The sequence below is a fragment of the Hyla sarda genome, chromosome 2 (assembly GCF_029499605.1).
Source record: "Hyla sarda isolate aHylSar1 chromosome 2, aHylSar1.hap1, whole genome shotgun sequence".
Classification (NCBI taxonomy): domain Eukaryota; kingdom Metazoa; phylum Chordata; class Amphibia; order Anura; family Hylidae; genus Hyla; species Hyla sarda.
In genome coordinates this window covers 17,173,859-17,193,382 of record NC_079190.1, presented here as the reverse complement: position 1 = coordinate 17,193,382, position 19,524 = coordinate 17,173,859, and the positions used below count along the sequence as shown (strand labels likewise).

Sequence of the window (19,524 nt, the reverse complement as noted above, 5' to 3'; positions counted from 1 at the left end):
TAGTATATAATAGGTTGACAGATGTGAGGATACATACTAGGGAATAGAACAGTGGTCTCCAACCTGCGGACCTCCAGATGGTGCAAAACTACAACTCCCAGCATGCCCGGACAGCCAACGGCTGTCCGGGCATGCTGGGAGTTGTAGTTTTGCACCATCTTGAGGTCCGCAGGTTGAAGACCACTGGAATAGGGCATTAGTAGGTATAGTAGGTGTATATTAACACAGGCATTTATAATAATGGCGTATGGAGACTACATAGGAGGGTGGTATAAGGATCGGCACATTGGGCAGAGGGACCGTAGCCGTATTAAGCATGGTGTATTGTGTTTAGCGTAATTTTATCTCAAGCAATACCTTGTATAATGATAGATGCCGGTCTCTTAGGGATGATGAGGCAAGTATAAGGGAAAAAAGGGTCGAGACGGCCCAGGGGGTTATTCATGAAGAGGGACGTAATGGGCAGAGGAGCAGTACATAACAGTGTTTCTTTATCAGATCAACTCTGTAATTGAGTTGCTGAGCTTGTGTATCCGAGCCCACTATATGGGATGCTGTCTGCTGAGCTGGTGTATCCAAATGACTTCTATTAAAAAAAAAATCTTAATCCTTCCTGTACTTATTAGCTGCTGAATACTACAGCGGAAATTCTTTTCTTTTTGAAACACAGAGCTCTCTGCTGACATCACGAGCACAGTGCTCTCTGCTGACATCTCTGTCCATTTTAGGAACTGTCCAGAGCAGCATATGTTTGCTATGGGGATTTCCTTTTTACCCTGGACAGTTCCTAAAATGGACAGAGATGTCAGCAGAGAGCACTGTGCTCGTGATTCAGCAGAGAGCTCTGTGTTTTAAACGGAAAAGAATTTCCTCTGTAGCATTCAGCAGCTAATAAGTACAGGAAGGATTAAGATTTTTTAATAGAAGCAATTTACATATCTGTTTAACTTTCTGGCACCAGTTGAAAAAAAACAACAACTGTGTGATACTGTCTACTGAACTGGTGTGTCTAAGTCCACTAAGTGTGATATTGTCTGCTTAGCTGGTGTATCCAAGCTCACAATGTGTGATACTGTCTGCTGAGCTGGTGTATCTAAGCCCACAATGTGTTATACTGTCTACTTAGCTAGTATGTCCGGTAAGTGTGATACTGTCTGCTTAGCCGGTGTATCCAAGCTCACAATGTGTGATACTGTCTGCTGAGCTGGTGTATTTAAGCCCACAATGTGTTATACTGTCTACTTAGCTAGTATGTCTGGTAAGTGTGATACTGTCTGCTAAGCCGGTGTATCCAAGCCCCACTTTGTGTGATACTGTCTGCTGAGCTGAAGTATCAAAGTCCACCATGTGTTATACTGTCTGTAGAGCTGGTGTATCCAAGCCCACATGTATGATACGTCTGTTGAGCTGGTGTATCTTACCCAATCATGCACGATACTGTCTGCAGAGCTGGTGTATGTAAGCCCACCATGTGTAAAACAGTCTACTGATCTGATGTATCATGTGTCATACTGTCTACTTAGCTAGTGTATCTAAGCACACCATATGTGATACTGTCTACTGAGCTGGTATATCTAAGCTTGCTAGATGTGGTACTGTCTGCTGAGCTGATGTATCCCAGTCCACCATGTGTAATACTGTCTGTTGAGCTGGTGTATCTACGCCCATCATGTGTGATACTGTCTGCAGAGCAAGTGTATCTAAGCTCACAGTGTACTGTCTACATAGCTAGTGTATCTAAGCTCACAATGTGTTATACTGTCTACTTAGCTAGTATGTCTGGTAAGTGTGATACTGTCTGCTAAGCCGGTGTATCTAAGCCCACTTTGTGCGATACTGTCTGCTGAGCTGATGTATCCAAGTCCACCATGTGTTATACTGTCTGTTGAGCTGGTGTATCCAAGCCCACATGTGTAATACTGTCTGCTGAGCTGGTGTATCTAAGCCCACCATGTGTAAAACCGTCTGCTGATGTATCTAAGCTCACAATGTGTTATACTGTCTACACAGCAAGTGTATCTAAGCACACTGTGTGATATTGTGTACTAATCTGGTATATATGTAAGCCCACCATGTCTAATGAACTGATGTATCTAAGCCCAGCATGTGTAATACTATATGCTGTTCAAATTACTGGATTTATTGACACCATTTTTGTTTTAATGGGACTTTTGATGCGGGATCTTTTGTTTTTATTTAAATGGGAAAAAGGGGGGTGATTTTATATTTTTGTTCTGGGAGGGGATTTTATATTATATATAATTTATATATTAAAATTATTTTGCACTTTTTAAGTCTCTTCCCCCCCCCCCCCCCCTCATAGGGGACTATTATAAGCAATCGTTAGATTGCATTCACTCTACAATGGGAATCCAGCAATCCAGCAACAGGAAGACAGTAAGAACTAATCAGAACCCCAAGATCGTGCTGCGGGGGTCTGATGAGCACCACACTATCACTGACAGCTGTTATTTATTTTTATTTTTTTATTTAGACGCTGTGATCGCCATTATTCATGGCGTCTAAAGAGTCAATGATGAGCACCGCTCACTTCATAGACTCAAAACACGTTTTCATTGTCTGCGTCCTCAAGGGGTTAAAGTGTGAAGTAGAAAAACATTTAAATGGGCACTGTCAGATACAAAAACTTTTGATATGTTGTAAAGCATGTATAACCAATAGGTTTTGCAATTGCTTTCATTAGAAAATTTACAGTATTTCATACTGAAAAAGCCAATCAAACAACTGGCCCCCCTGCCTGCTTGGACACATACTAGTCCTGCTGTGTCCATGCGTCATCACCTATGTCATGGACACATTTCCTTGATTGACAGCTGTGAGCGCAGGGCTCAGAGCTGGAGGAAAAATCCTGCCAGTGTCATCTTGTGTCCCGCTACTGTCAGTGAGGACAAACTGGGAGTTGTAGTTTTGCTAATGCTAGGGGAGATGTGAGCAGACAGCATACTGAGGGAGGGGGCGGAGACCTGCACAGTGAGGCCACGCCCCCTCCATTTGAGAGGAATTCAGACTAGTGAGCTAAATTAAAAGTGTAATAAAAAAATAAATAAAGGTGCTAGACACTTAAAAATTAGATGTACATGGTCAGGATTAGGTACTGAGTGATATATAAAAAAAAAAATTCTGTTTGTTTTTTGTTGGATCTGACGGGTACGCTTTAACGATAATTTAAAAAAAATTAAAACTGAGTTGGAAAGTGGTTAGAGGAGAAGCGCAGGGACGGCGGCGGGGGTCTGTGTGACCTCAGGGGACATAAGTGTCATCAGGGGATGGAGTCCTAGGAATGGCATGAGAAACATTTTAAGTCTGGGTGACATTCCTCCCGGAGGGCACCTGAGGACGGCGGCGTCTGCTGAGGTCAATATCCGTCCGATTCGCGGTCACGTCCCCCCCCCCCCCCTTTGTGCTTTGCTGATGGGGGTGAGATGAAAACACAAGACTGGACTTCTTGACAGGTGCGAAACGTGTCGTCAGACAGTTGTCGCAAAACGTAACAAATCATATCAAAATGACGCTCTGACAAAAATACACGTCCTATAAATCAGTAGGAATGTGGTGTTCATATAGAGCAGTGGTCTCCAAACTGTGGGCCTCCAGCTGTAGCAAAAGTACAACCCCCAGCATGCCCGGACAGCCGTTGGCTGTCCAGGCATGCTGGGAGTTGTAGTTGTGCAACAGCTGGAGGTCTACAGTTTGAAGACCAGTGATATAGGGGAGGTAGATCCTTTTTTTCCCATCCAACCGCCATCCTCTAGGTGCTCATTATGTATAAAAAGAGTGAGAAATGTGTGTGTGTGTGTGTGTGTGTGTGTGTGTGTGTGTATATATATATATATATATATATATATATATTTACAAAATTAGTTACAGTGCATTATAAAAAATACTTACAGTTCATTACAAAAATAGTTACAGTTCATGATAAAAAAAATAGTTACAGTGCATTGCAAAAATAGTTACAGTGCATTATAAAAATATAGTTAATTACAAACATAGTTACAGCTCCTTACAAAAATAGTTACAGTGCTTCATAAAAACTGTTACAGTTCATTTTAAAAACAGTTTATTACAAAAATAGTTACAGTGCATTACAAAAATAGTGTATTATAAAATAGTGACAGTGCATTACAAAATTGTGTATTATAAAAATAGATTGTGTAAGATAAAAATAGTTAGTGTATTATAAAAATAGTTACAGTGTATTATAAAAAAATAGTTACAGTGCATTACAAAATAGTTACAGATAGATAAGGTGTATATATTGAATCCACAAGTTACATGAGCGTATACATTTCTACATCCGCGCTGTCATAGCTGCCCTCATACAAACCACTAATGATGGCTACAGAAAAAATACAACATAAAGATAAAAACGGAAATACTATATGCAAGTACAGTGGCCCCTCAAGTTACAGTATTAATTGGTTCTGGGACGACCATTGTATGTTGGGACCATTGTATGTTGAGACCAGAACTCTATGGAAACCTGGTAATTGGTTCTAAAGGCACCAAAATGTCATCCAAAAATAGGAAAAAGTGAGGATTTAAGAAAAATAACTAGATAACTAATACAGATAAAGCAAATCCTTACATATAAAAGTAATAAAGATCTGCTGGGAGCTGTAATCACTGTCTATGTCAGTGTTTCCCAAGCAGGGATTCTCCAGCTGTTGCAAAACTACATCTCCCAGCATGCCCGGACAGCCAAAGGCTGTCCGGGCATGCTGGGAGTTGTAGTTTTGCAACAGCTGGGGGCTCCCTGTTTGGGAAACACTGGTCTATGTAGAGGACAGAAGCTTCTTCAGTGTCTTGTACAGTACACGCAATGTCCTAAAACAGTAACATGGAGTCTCCCTCACCTGGTGTCCAAAGGAGCAGCTAACACTGGTACAGGTAAAGTGTACAGAACATGTAATACCTCCCTGTACTGTAGGGGGCGCTACCAGACACTAGTCAGTGCATACACTAAAGTAATACAGGTAAAGTGTACAGTACATGTAATACCTCCCTGTACTGTAGGGGGCGCTACCAGACACCAGTCAGTGCATACACTTCAGTAATACAGGTAAAGAGTACAGAACATGTAATACCTCCCTGTACTGTAGGGGGTGCTACCAGACACCAGTCAGTGCATGCACTTCAGTAATACAGGTAAAGAGTACAGAACATGTAATACCTCCCTGTACTGTAGGGGGCGCTACCAGACACCAGTCACTGCATACACTTCAGTAATACAAGTAAAGAGTAGTACAGAACATGTAATAGCTCCCTGTACTGTCGGTGGCGCTACCAGACACCAGTCAGTGCATACACTTCAGTAATACAGGTAAAGAGTACAGAACATGTAATACCTCCCTGTACTGTAGGGGGTGCTACCAGACACCAGTCAGTGCATTCACTTCAGTAATACAGGTAAAGAGTAATACAGAACATGTAATACCTCCCTGTACTGTAGGGGGCGCTACCAGACACCAGTCAGTACATACACTTCAGTAATACAGGTAAAGAGTACAGAACATGTAATAGTTCCCTGTACTGTAGGGGGCGCTACCAGACACCAGTCACTGCATACACTTCAGTAATACAGGTAAAGAGTATAGAACATGTAATACCTCCCTGTACTGTAGGGGGCGCTACCAGACACCAGTCAGTACATACACTTCAGTAATACAGGTAAAGAGTACAGAACATGTAATACCTCCCTGTACTGTAGGGGGCGCTACCAGACACCAGTCAGTGAATACACTTCAGTAATACAGGTAAAGAGTAGTACAGAACATGTAATACCTCCCTGTACTGTAGGGGGCGCTACCAGACACCAGTCAGTGCATACACTTCAATAATACAGGTAAAGAGTAGTACAGAACATGTAATACCTCACTGTACTGTAGGGGGCGCTACCAGACACCAGTCAGTGCATACACTTCAGTAATACAGGTAAAGAGTACAGAACATGTAATAGCTCCCTGTACTGTAGGGGGCGCTACCAGACACCAGTCACTGCATACACTTCAGTAATACAGGTAAAGAGTATAGAACATGTAATACCTCCCTGTACTGTAGGGGGTGCTACCAGACACCAGTCAGTACATACACTTCAGTAATACAGGTAAAAAGTACAGAACATGTAATACCTCCCTGTACTGTAGGGGACGCTACCAGACATCAGTCAGTGCATACACTTCAGTAATACAGGTGTTTTACCAGTAAATTGTCCATTCTGATTGGTCGGTTCTTCTAGCCATTGACACGTTTCACAGATCTGGACTGTCTGTAACATTGTATGTTGAGTCTGGTTTCAACTTACAATAGTCCAGAAAAGACCATTGTATGTTGAAACTATTGTATGTTGAGGCCATTGTAAGTTGAGGGATCACTGTAATTCATATAAAGTTCATATGAAAAAAACACTTGCACATTAGTTCATATGAAGTAGATGTAATCGATCATAGTCATTGATCCTAAAGTTTCTTCTTATAGATTTATAGACTATAGATTTATTTATGTATTTATTTATTGTGTTTTTTTATTTATTTATTTAAGATATCTATTTTTTTTTATTTAAATTGTATGAATTCTTTTCATCACTTTCCCTCTGTACATAGATTCCTCCGCACAGTTCATATAGATTGCTCGATAACCTACAAGCTTTTTTTCTTTTTTTTTCTTTTTCATTTATTTTCTTTAATGTTTCCAAAGGAAGAGCTCAGAGCCATTCTATCCTACATTCCCCTCGTATTTGTTTTTATTCTTTGTTCGCTCCAAGACTGAAAAATAAATCACAGCGGCTTATCTGTTCCCGTACAAGAGCATTGTTTACTCTGCTACACCAGATATACCCAGAATGAGGGAATATTCAGCATCGCACCTTATGGACTGTTACCTAACAGCATTAAAATGTAGCGGGGTGTCGGAATCCTCCTTTGTTGTACATAGGAGGCAGTATTATAGTAGTTATATTCTTGTATATAGGAGCCGTATTATAGTAGTTGTATTCTTGTATATAGGGAGCAGTATTATAGTAGTTATATTCTTGTATATAGGAGCCGTATTATAGTAGTTATATTCTTGTATATAGGAGCAGTATTATAGTAGTTATATTCTTGTATATAGGAGCAGTATTATAGTAGTTATATTCTTGTATATTGGAGCAGTATTATAGTAGTTATATTCTTGTATATAGGAGGCAGTATTATAGTAGTTATATTCTTGTATATAGGAGCAGTGTTATAGTAGTTATATTCTTGTACATAGGAGCAGTATTATAGTATTTATATTCTTGTACATAGGAGCAGTATTATAGTAGTTATATTCTTGTATATAGGAGGCAGTATTATAGTAGTTATATTCTTGTACATAGGAGCAGTATTATAGTAGTTATATTCTTGTATATAGGAGGCAGTATTATAGTAGTTATATTCTTGTATATAGGGGGCAGTATTATAGTAGTTATATTCTTGTATATAGGAGCAGTATTATAGTAGTTATATTCTTGTATATAGGAGGCAGTATTATAGTAGTTATATTCTTATATATAGGAGCAGTATTATAGTAGTTATATTCTTGTATATAGGAGCCGTATTATAGTAGTTATATTAATGTATACAGAAGTATCATAGTAGTTATATTCTTGTATATAGGAGCCGTATTATAGTAGTTATATTCTCGCAAATAGGAGCAGTATTATAGTAGCTATATTCTTGCATATAGGAGACAGTATTATAGTAGTTATATTCTTGCATATAGGAGCAGTATTATAGTAGTTATATTATTGTACATAGGAGACAGTACAGTATAATAGTAGTTATATTCTTGTATATAATAGCAATATACTAGTTATATTCTTGTTCATAGGAGGCAGTATTATTCTAGTTATAGTCTTGTACATAGGAGACAGTATAATAGTAGTTATATTCTTGTACATAGGAGGGAGTATTATACTAGTTATATTCTTGTATATAGTAGCAGTATTATACTAGTTATATTCTTGTATATAGGAGACAGTATTATAGTAGTTATATTCTTGTAGATAGGAGACAGTATTATAGTAGTTATATTCTTGTAGATATGAGACAGTATTATAGTAGTTACATTCTTGTATATAGGAGCATTATTATAGTAGTTATATTCTTGTATATAGGAGGCAGTATTATAGTAGTTATATTCTTGTATATAGGAGGCAGTATTATAGTTGTTATAGTCTTGTATATAGGAGCAGTATTATAGTAGTTATATACTTGTATATAGGAGCAGTATTTATTCTTGTATATAGGAGGAGTATTATAGTAGTTATATTCTTGTATATAGGAGGCAGTATTATAGTAGTTATATTCTTGTGTATAGGGGCAGTATTATAGTAGTTATATTCTTGTATATAGGAGCAGTATTATAGTAGTTATATTCTTGTATATACGAGCAGTATTACAGTAGTTATATTCTTGTATATAGGAGCAGTATTATAGTAGTTATATTCTTGAATATAGGAGCAGTATTATAGTAGTTATATTCTTGTATATAGGAGCAGTATTATAGCAGTTATATTCTTGTATATAGGAGCAGTATTATAGTAGTTATATTCTTGTATATAGGGAGCAGTATTATAGTAGTTATATTCTTGTATATAGGGGGCAGTATTATAGTAGTTATATTCTTGTATATAGGAGCAGTATTATAGTAGTTATATTCTTGTATATAGGAGGCAGTATTATAGTAGTTATATTCTTATATATAGGAGCAGTATTATAGTAGTTATATTCTTGAATATAGGAGCCGTATTATAGTAGTTATATTAATGTATACAGAAGTATCATAGTAGTTATATTCTTGTATATAGGAGCCGTATTATAGTAGTTATATTCTCGCAAATAGGAGCAGTATTATAGTAGCTATATTCTTGCATATAGGAGACAGTATTATACTAGTTATATTCTTGTTCATAGGAGGCAGTATTATACTAGTTATAGTCTTGTACATAGGAGACAGTATAATAGTAGTTATATTCTTGTACATAGGAGGGAGTATTATACTAGTTATATTCTTGTATATAGTAGCAGTATTATACTAGTTATATTCTTGTATATAGGAGACAGTATTATAGTAGTTATATTCTTGTAGATAGGAGACAGTATTATAGTAGTTATATTCTTGTAGATATGAGACAGTATTATAGTAGTTACATTCTTGTATATAGGAGCATTATTATAGTAGTTATATTCTTGTATATAGGAGGCAGTATTATAGTAGTTATATTCTTGTATATAGGAGGCAGTATTATAGTTGTTATATTCTTGTATATAGTTGCAGTATTATAGTAGTTACATTCTTGTATATAGGAACAGTATTATAGTAGTTCTATTCTTGTATATATGAGCAGTATTATAGTAGTTATATTCTTGTATATAGGAGCAGTGTTATAGTAGTTATATTCTTGTATATAGGAGCAGTATTATAGTAGTTATATTCTTGTATATAGGAGGCAGTATTATAGTAGTTATATTCTTGTACATAGGAGCAGTATTCTAGTAGTAATATTCTTGTACATAGGAGCAGTATTATAGTAGTTATATTCTTGTATATAGGAGGCAGTATTATAGTAGTTATATTCTTGTATATAGGAGGCCGTATTATAGTAGTTATTTTTTTGTACGTAGGAGTAGTATTATAGTAGTTATATTTTTGTACATAGGAGCAGTATTATAGTGGTTACAATATATTCTTATACATATGAACAGTAATATAGTAGTAATATTCTTGTACATAGGGGGGCAGTATTGTAGAATTTTTATTATTTTCTTTAATGGATCTAAAGGCAAAATTAATTAAAGGGGTACTCCTCCCCTAGACATCTTATCCCCATCCAAAGGATAGGGGATAAGATGTCAGATCGCGGGGGTGTTGCCGCTGGGGACCCCCGGGATCTACCATGCAGCAACCACCTTTAGCAGCTTCTGGAACCACTGGAGATCCTCGGGCTGAGTCCATCTTGACCACAAGGATGGAGCATAGTGACGTCACGCTCTGCCCCCTCAATGCAAGTCTATTGGAGGGGCGTGACAGCTGCCACGCCCCCTCCCATAGGCTTGCATTGAGGGGGCAGAGCATGATGTCACACGGGGGCGGAGCCGTAACATCACTATGCTCTGTCCCCATGATTGCCAGTATTCAGACCCGGAGCGAACACGGCGTGGAAGATCACGGGGGACCCCAGCGGCGGGACCCCCGCGATCAGACATCTTATCCCCTATCCTCATTTCTTGACCTCATATCCCATCCCCATATCCCAACCTGCTATCTTGACTTCATATCCCATCCTCCTATCCCGTCCTCCTATCCCGTCCTCATCTCAACCTCATATCCTGTCCTCATATCCTGTCCTCCTATCCTGTCCTCCTATCCTGTCCTCCTATCCTGTCCTCCTATCCTGTCCTCCTATCCTGTCCTCCTATCCTGTCCTCCTTTCCTGTCCTCCTATCCTGTCCTCCTATCCTGTCCTCCTATCCTGTCCTCCTATCCTGTCCTCCTATCCTGTCCTCCTATCCTGTCCTCCTATCCTGTCCTCCTATCCTGTCCTCCTATCCTGTCCTCCTATCCTGTCCTCCTATCCTGTCCTCCTATCCTGTCCTCCTATCCCGTCCTCCTATCCCGTCCTCCTATCCCATCTTCACATTCCGTCCTTTTGTCCCGTCAGCATATCCTTTCCTCAGGTGGGACTGATTTGTGTGGAAGATATTGTAAGCTGAAAATAGAAGGGGACGTGGCTTTGTGGGACTGGGCATGATTTGCAAGCCAGACCGATGCACAAAAAGGGTAGATAATAAAAGGGGTGGCGCTTAAAATGTGGGCATGTCTCTGTGAGATGGGGTGTGGCTTGCAAGCCGGACTGACACATTCACCAGGAGATGCAGAGTGGAGCTTGTGGAGTAAGGTACGGGAAGCCCCATATACTTGCACAGGACTTGAAACAAAAACCCTTCTTTTATATAAGGATATAGGTAAGGGTTAATTTAACTATCCTATATTTTAAGTGGACATATAAGTAACATTTGATCAAGTATTATCGAAATATCTCCAGCCGTTTGGAAGTTATGCAGTAACATATATTTAAGGGACTTAAAATAAAAACCCCGCCCCTGGCAAATGGGGGTGAGTAAGGGTTAAATCACCTATCCTATGTTTGTTGTTGACATAAGTAACATGTGACCAAGTTTCATGTTAATATCTTTAGCCGTTTGGACGTGATGCTGGAACATACACACATACATACATATACACACACACACATACACACACATATACATACATACACACATACATACATAAATACATACATACACACATACAAATATACATAAATATACATACACACATATACATACACACACATACATACACATATACATACACACATACATACATACATACACACTAGAGATGAGCGAACTTACAGTAAATTCGACTTCTCTGCTCGAAAGAGTCTCCTAATTTATGCAGGAAAAGTCATCACCTGCCGAGCCGAGAAGTTTGTGATGAATCGAATTTACTGTAAGTTCGCTCATCTCGAATACACACACACACACACACACACACACACATACATACATACACACATACATACACACACACATGCATTCACATACATACATACATACACACATACATACACACACACATATGCATACACACACATACACATACACACACATACACACACATACATACATACACATACATACACATACATACATACACATACACATACACACACATACATACATACATTCATACACACATACATACACACACATACACATAGACACACACTTACGTACACATACATACATACATACACATACATACACATACATACACACACATACATACACACACACATATATACATACATTCACACATATATACATACATACACACATATATACACATACATATACATACACACATACATACACACACACATATGCATACACACACATACACATACACACATACACACACATACACACACATACATACATACACATACACACATACATACACACACATACATACATTCATACACACATACATACACACACATACACATAGACACACACTTACGTACACACATACATACATACACATACATACACATACATACACACACATACATACACACACACATATATACATACATACACACATATATACATACATACACACATATATACACATACATACACATACATATACATACACACATATATACATACACACATATATACATACATACACACATACATACATACACATACATACACACACATATATACATACATACACACATACATACACATACATATATACACACATACACACATATATACATACATACACACACATACATATACATACACACATATATACATACATACAGACAGACATATATACATACATACACACATATATACATACACACACATACATACACATGCACACAAATACATATATACATACACACATTGGGGGACATGTATCATTATTTGTTTAGAGTAGAAGCAGTTTACCCCTTTTGCTGAATTCTAAATTATGCGCAGATGCGCTAAATTTATCAATTTTAGCACGAGACAGGGGTAAATTCTTTGATACATGTCCCCCATTGAGTTTTATATATATATATATATATATATATATATATATATATATATATATTTCAGCAATCCGACTTATGTGTCACATGGGATAACACCAGTATTGTAGAGAAGGTGACACAACGGGTTCAGCATTGAGCAGCTCTATGTTATTCCTTGGATTGCATTGTGTAGAACTACAAGTCCCAGTGAGTCCATACAGTGGTGTTTTTCAATGGCAGGAATTTTGCTGTTTGAAGGGAGATAGTAGTGGATAATTCCGTTATTGCCGAGATTTATTCCCAGTGTCTTCACTCAGACAGATGTGAAGTGAAGCACGTGGAGAACGTTCCCGGCAGCGCCCAGAGGCGCGTCAGTAACCGGCTGCTCACATTATACACCGTCTGGCCAGATCTGTGGATTCTGCTTTGTGTCATAACCTACATCAGTGTTTCCCAACTAGGGTGCCTCCAGCTGTTGCAAAACTACAACACCCAGCATGCCCGGACAGCCAACGGCTGTCCGGGCATGCTGGGAGTTGTAGTTTTGCAACAGCTGGAGGCACCCTGATTGGGAAACACTGAACAACATAATTTATTTCAGAAAGTTTTCAGTATTTAAATGAAGCTTATTGATAATATAATGAAACATTTTAATGTGGTTACAATCTATTAGTCTGGAGTCCAGGCTGTTTAGCTCACAGAGCATTGTCTAGACTGGATACAATTATATCACTTCTCAGCTGAGAGCAGGACTAGTTATGTACAATGTATCAGTCTGGAGTCCAGGATGTTTAGCTCACAGAGCATTGTCTAGACTGGATACAATTGTATCACTTCTCAGCTGAGAGCAGGACTAGCTATGTACAATGTATCAGTCTGGAGTCCAGGATGTTTAGCTCACAGAGCATTGTCTAGACTGGATACAATTGTATCACTTCTCAGCTGAGAGCAGGACTAGCTATGTACAATGTATCAGTCTGGAGTCCAGGATGTTTAGCTCACAGAGCATTGTCTAGACTGGATACAATTGTATCTTCTCAGCTGAGAGCAGGACTAGCTATGTACAATGTATCAGTCTGGAGTCCAGGCTGTTTAGCTCACAGAGCATTGTCCAGACTGGATACAATTGTATCACTTCTCAGCTGAGAGCAGGACTAGCTATGTGCAATGTATCAGTCTGGAGTCTAGGATGTTTAGCTCACAGAGCATTGTCTAGACTGGATACAATTGTATCACTTCTCAGCTGAGAGCAGGACTAGCTATGTACAATGTATCAGTCTGGAGTCCAGGATGTTTAGCTCACAGAGCATTGTCTAGACTGGATACAATTGTATCACTTCTCAGCTGAGAGCAGGACTAGCTATGTACAATATATCAGTCTGGAGTCCAGGATGTTTAGCTCACAGAGCATTGTCTAGACTGGATACAATTGTATCTTTTCAGCTGAGAGCAGGACTAGCTATGTATAATGTATCAGTCTGGAGTCCAGGATGTTTAGCTCACAGAGCATTGTCTAGACTGGATACAATTGTATCTCCTCAGCTGAGAGCAGGACTAGCTATGTACAATGTATCAGTCTGGAGTCCAGGCTGTTTAGCTCACAGAGCATTGTCCAGACTGGATACAATTGTATCACTTCTCAGCTGAGAGCAGGACTAGCTATGTGCAATGTATCAGTCTGGAGTCTAGGATGTTTAGCTCACAGAGCATTGTCTAGACTGGATACAATTGTATCTTCTCAGCTGAGAGCAGGACTAGTTATGTACAATGTATCAGTCTGGGGTCCAGGATGTTTAGCTCACAGAGCATTGTCTAGACTAGATACAATGGTATCACTTCTCAGCTGAGAGCAGGACTAGCTATGTACAATGTATCAGTCTGGAGTCCAGGATGTTTAGCTCACAGAGCATTGTCTAGACTGGATACAATTGTATCACTTCTCAGCTGAGAGCAGGGCTAGTTATGTACAATGTATCAGTCTGGAGTCCAGGATGTTTAGCTCACAGAGCATTGTCTAGACTGGATACAATTGTATCACTTCTCAGCTGAGAGCAGGACTAGCTATGTACAATGTATCAGTCTGGAGTCCAGGATGTTTAGCTCACAGAGCATTGTCTAGACTGGATACAATTGTATCTCCTCAGCTGAGAGCAGGACTGGCTATGTATAATGTATCAGTCTGGAGTCCAGGATGTTTAGCTCACAGAGCATTGTCTAGACTGGATACAATTGTATCTCCTCAGCTGAGAGCAGGACTGGCTATGTATAATGTATCAGTCTGGAGTCCAGGATGTTTAGCTCACAGAGCATTGTCTAGACTGGATACAATTGTATCACTTCTCAGCTGAGAGCAGGACTAGCTATGTACAATGTATCAGTCTGGAGTACAGGATGTTTAGCTCACAGAGCATTGTCTAGACTGGATACAATTGTATCTCCTCAGCTGAGAGCAGGACTAGCTATGTACGGATATAAGAAGAGAAAGGCAGATGAATATAGTGTAATAAAATAACTATGAAATGGCCATCTGCACCATATCTAGTCTGGTCCACTTTAAGAAGCCAGATATCCAGCTGACCGTGTTGTGTGCTAGTTACGCAGGAGAAGCGATATTCATCTTAATGATTTAGCGTGGCATCTGTCCAGCAGGAATAACATGTGCCGTCTATGGCCGCTGGTTGCTATTTCTGTCCGGCATGAGGCGGCTAATCACAAATTTAATCAAAATGAGTAAGTCACAAGTCAGGAGGAGGACAAGGGGCCAGTCAGCCTGACCTCATCCACGACCCCTCAACACATGGAGCACAAGGGTAGGAGAAAAGACCGAAATCTGCATCGGCTTCTAGAATAGAGACAAACTGAGGGACTGCTTAAAGGGGTACTTCGCCCCTAGACAGCTGTCACGCCCCCTCCCATAGACTTGCATTGAGGGGCGGGGTGTGACGTCACACGGGGGCGGAGTCGTGACGTCGCGATCTTCCGTCCCGGTGGTCAAGATGGACCCAGCCTGAGGAATTCCAGCGGTTCCGGATGTCGCTACAGGTGGGTGCTGCATGGTAGATCCAGGGGGTCCCCAGCAGCGGGACCCCGGCGATCTGACATCTTATCCCCTATTCTTTGGATAGGGGATAAGATGTCTAGGGGCGGAGTACCCCTTTAAAGAATTAATCTTTCTAGCTATATGGGCATCAGAGCAGGTCCTCCAAGGCCGCCACCGATCCATGATTGGCTGCAGCCTGAACTATGGCCTCTGTATTTCAGGTGCATTTACGTACATTTATAATTGTTGGTTGGATGGCCTATTGTGTCACTTAAATTATTTATAGCGTACCTGATGTATTGTAAGATGGTCAAACCCCGCCTGGTTTGGTTAGATTAATGCTATCAAGGGGATTTAAGAGCTGTCGATGCTGTTACTGAGCCCTTGAGAGCCCCCTTCATGGTGCACAGCTAATTCTCATTCACTACATTTGAGGGTTCATGACCAGGGATGGACTATTTGCAAGTAGTACTCACATCTGGACTTCCTTTCCCTTACTTCTCTGGCTTATTCCTATGTTATTGGCCTTACTACTATATGGGGACACCGAGGGGGCCTACAACTATATTAAGGCACAAAGGTGGGTCTGATACTATATGGGGACACAGAGAAGGCTTAATGCTATATGGGGTCACAGAGGGGACCTAATACTATATGGAGGAACCTAATACTATATGGAGGAACATAGAGGACCTAATACTATATGGGGGAACATAGGGAACCTAATTCTAAATAGGGGCACAGAGGGTACATATATGGGGGCACAGAGAGGTACAAAGGTTGGTCTGATACTAAATTGAGGCACAGGGGGGAGTCTGATTTTATATGAGGTGACCTAATACTATATGGGAGCACCAAGGTAGGTCTAATATATGGGGGCCCAGAGGGACCTAATACTAAATGGGGGCACAAAGGTAGGTCTAATACTATATGGAGCTCAGAGGATGGTCTAGTACTAAATGGGGGCACAAAGGTAGGTCTAATACCATATGGAGCTCAGAGAATGGCCTAATACTATATGGGGGCACAGAGGGTGCCTAATACTATATGGGGACTAAGAGAGGAACTAATACTATATGAAGGCACAGAGGGGCCTAATACTATATGGGGGCACAGAGGGTGCCTAATACTATATGGGGACTAAGAGAGGAACTAATACTATATGAAGGCACAGAGGGGCCTAATATTATATGGGGATACAGAGGGGACCTAATTCTATATGGGGGCAAAGAGGGGACCTAATTCTATATGGGGGCACAGAGGGAACCTAATTCTATATGGGGACACAGAGGGGACCTAATTCTATATGGTGGCCCAGAGGGGACCTAATTCTATATGTAAGCAAAGAGGGGACCTAATTCTATATGGGTACACAGAGGGGACCTAATTTTATATGTAAGCAAAGAGGGGACCTAATTCTGTATGGGGGCACAGAGGGGACCTAATTCTGTATGGGGGCACAGAGGGGACCTAATTCTATATGGGTACACAGAGGGGACATAATTCTATATGGGGGCACAGAGGGGACCTAATTCTGTATGGGGGCACAGAGGGGACCTCATTCTATATGGGTACACAGAGGGGACCTAATTCTATATGGGGGCACAGAGGAGACCTAATTCTATATGTAAGCAAAGAGGGGACCTAATACTTTATGGGTCATAACTGTTCCCGATGTGGTAGGATCACCATTTCTATCCAGTTTATTAGCATAGAACAGTATTTCCCAACCAGGGCATCTCCAGCTGTTGTAAAACTACAACTCCCAGCGTGCCCAGACAGCATGCTGGTAGTTGTAGTTTTGCACCAGCTGGAGGTGCCCTGGTTGGGAAACACTGGCCTAGAAGCGTATGGTACATGACAATAATTGACTGAATAATATTCCCGGATGAATACGTTTGGGACAGACTTCCCATGATCCTCCTGATGATGGATTATATAGATGTGTATATGGATCAGAGATTACAGGTATGGAGCCTCACACCCCGCCGTCCATGACCCCGTTCTGTCATTAGTCATTGGAGACGAGTTATTCTTAGGATGTGAAGAGTCTGCGTACGGTCCTGAGAACTACACAGCACTACAACCCCCATCATGTCATATCCAGGGACATTGGGGGAGATTTATCAAAACTTGTGTAGAGGAGAAGTGGTGCAGTTGCCCATAGCAACCAATCAGATCGCTGCTTTCATTTTTAACAAGGCCTCTGCAAAATGAAAGAATCGAGCTGATTGGTTGCTATGGGCAACTGGGCAACTTATCTCTACACAGGTTTTGATGAATCTCCCCATAGTGCTGTATCTAAACCTGTACAGCGTGAAACTGTTTTGCTGTATCTAAGCCTGTCACGTATGTTAGCCTATCATTTCTGATGCTGTGCTGCTGTATCTAAGTTTATTATTAGTGATACTGTAATGCTGTGTCTAAGTTTATTGTGTTATATTTTTGCTGTATCCAAGTACATCTTATGTGATACTGTGCTGCTGTATCCAAGCTTATCGTGTGATACTTTGCTGCTGTATCCAAGCATATAATATGTGATACTGTGCTGCTGTCTCTAAGCCTTTCGTGTGTAGTATTATGCGGCTGTATCTAAGGCTATTGTGTGATACTGTGCTGCTTTATCTAAGCTAGCATTTGTGATGCTGAACTGCTGTATCTAAGCCTATCATGTGTGATACTGTGCTGTTGAGCTGCAGTATCTCATCCTATTGTGTGTGATATTGTCTGCTAGGCTGTGTATCTGAGCCTGTTATGTGTCTGCTGAGTCAGAGTATCTAAGCTTGTGTGATACTGTCTGCTGAGCTGCGGTATCTTATTATATCATGTGTGATACTGTCTGCTGAGTGCTGTATCTAATCGGTGCTGCGGTATCTTATTATATCATGTGTGATACTGTCTGCTGAGTTCTGTATCTAATCCTATTACGTGTGATACTGTCTGCTGAGCCCTGTATCTCATCATATCTTGTGTAATACTGTCTAATGAGCCCTGTATCTCATCCTGTCATGTGTGATACTGTCTGCTGAGCCCTGTATCTCATCCTGTCATGTGTGATACTGTCTGATGAGCCCTGTATCTCATCCTATCATGCGTGATACTGTCTGATGAGCCCTGTATCTCATCCTATCATGTGTGATACTGTCTGATGAGCCATGTATCTCATCCTGTCATGTGTGATACTGTCTGATGAGTCCTGTATCTCATCCTATAATGCGTGATACTGTCTGATGATCCCTGTATCTCATCCTGTCATGTGTGATACTGTCTGATGAGCCATGTATCTCATCCTGTCATGTGTAATACTGTCTGATGAGCCATGTATCTCATCCTGTCATGTGGGATACTGTCTGATGAGCCCTGTATCTCATCCTATCATGTGTGATACTGTCTGATGAGCCATGTATCTCATCCTGTCATGTGTGGTACTGTCTGATGAGCCATGTATCTCATCCTGTCATGTGTGATACTGTCTAATGAGCCATGTATCTCATCCTATCATGTGTGATACTGTCCTCTGAGCCACAGTATCTCATCCTATGATGTGTGACACTATACTGCTGTGCCCTGTATCTCATCCTATGATGTGTGACACTATACTGCTGTGCCCTGTATCTCATCCTATGATGTGGGATACATTCTGCTGCTCCCATGATTATAGCAGATTATATATGGCCCCCGTGTGCGGCTGCAGATGGGGCCGGCGGTGACTCAGACCTCTCCGGGGCCCTGATCTCAGGCCATTAGCTGATTGATTTTCGGAGGTGACCTGGCGGTGACTTATGAGGCGGCTCGTGTCTTATAACATATCATGACATTACCCGCCCGATAGGCCCGGACC

General features: G+C 40.5%; 1 protein-coding gene across 7 annotated transcripts in view; it reads left to right on the top strand.

The window, feature by feature from the left end:
* Positions 1-19,524, top strand: part of GAB2 (GRB2 associated binding protein 2) — a 210,086-nt gene that overhangs the window by 72,833 nt on the left and 117,729 nt on the right. The window contains exon 1 of one of the 7 annotated variants that reach the window (XM_056561269.1): positions 3,752-3,773. The exons of 4 other annotated variants lie outside the window; for them this stretch is intronic. Coding sequence is in view for 1 of the 3 variants with exons in the window: in XM_056561265.1 (XP_056417240.1) it covers positions 17,598-17,651 (54 nt within the window). In the remaining 2 variants the exon portion in view is untranslated. Of the gene's footprint in view, positions 1-3,751; positions 3,774-17,519; positions 17,652-17,933; positions 18,033-19,524 lie in introns of those variants that run through there. 2 more of the 7 variants (XM_056561265.1, XM_056561266.1) reach the window with 2 other exon arrangements.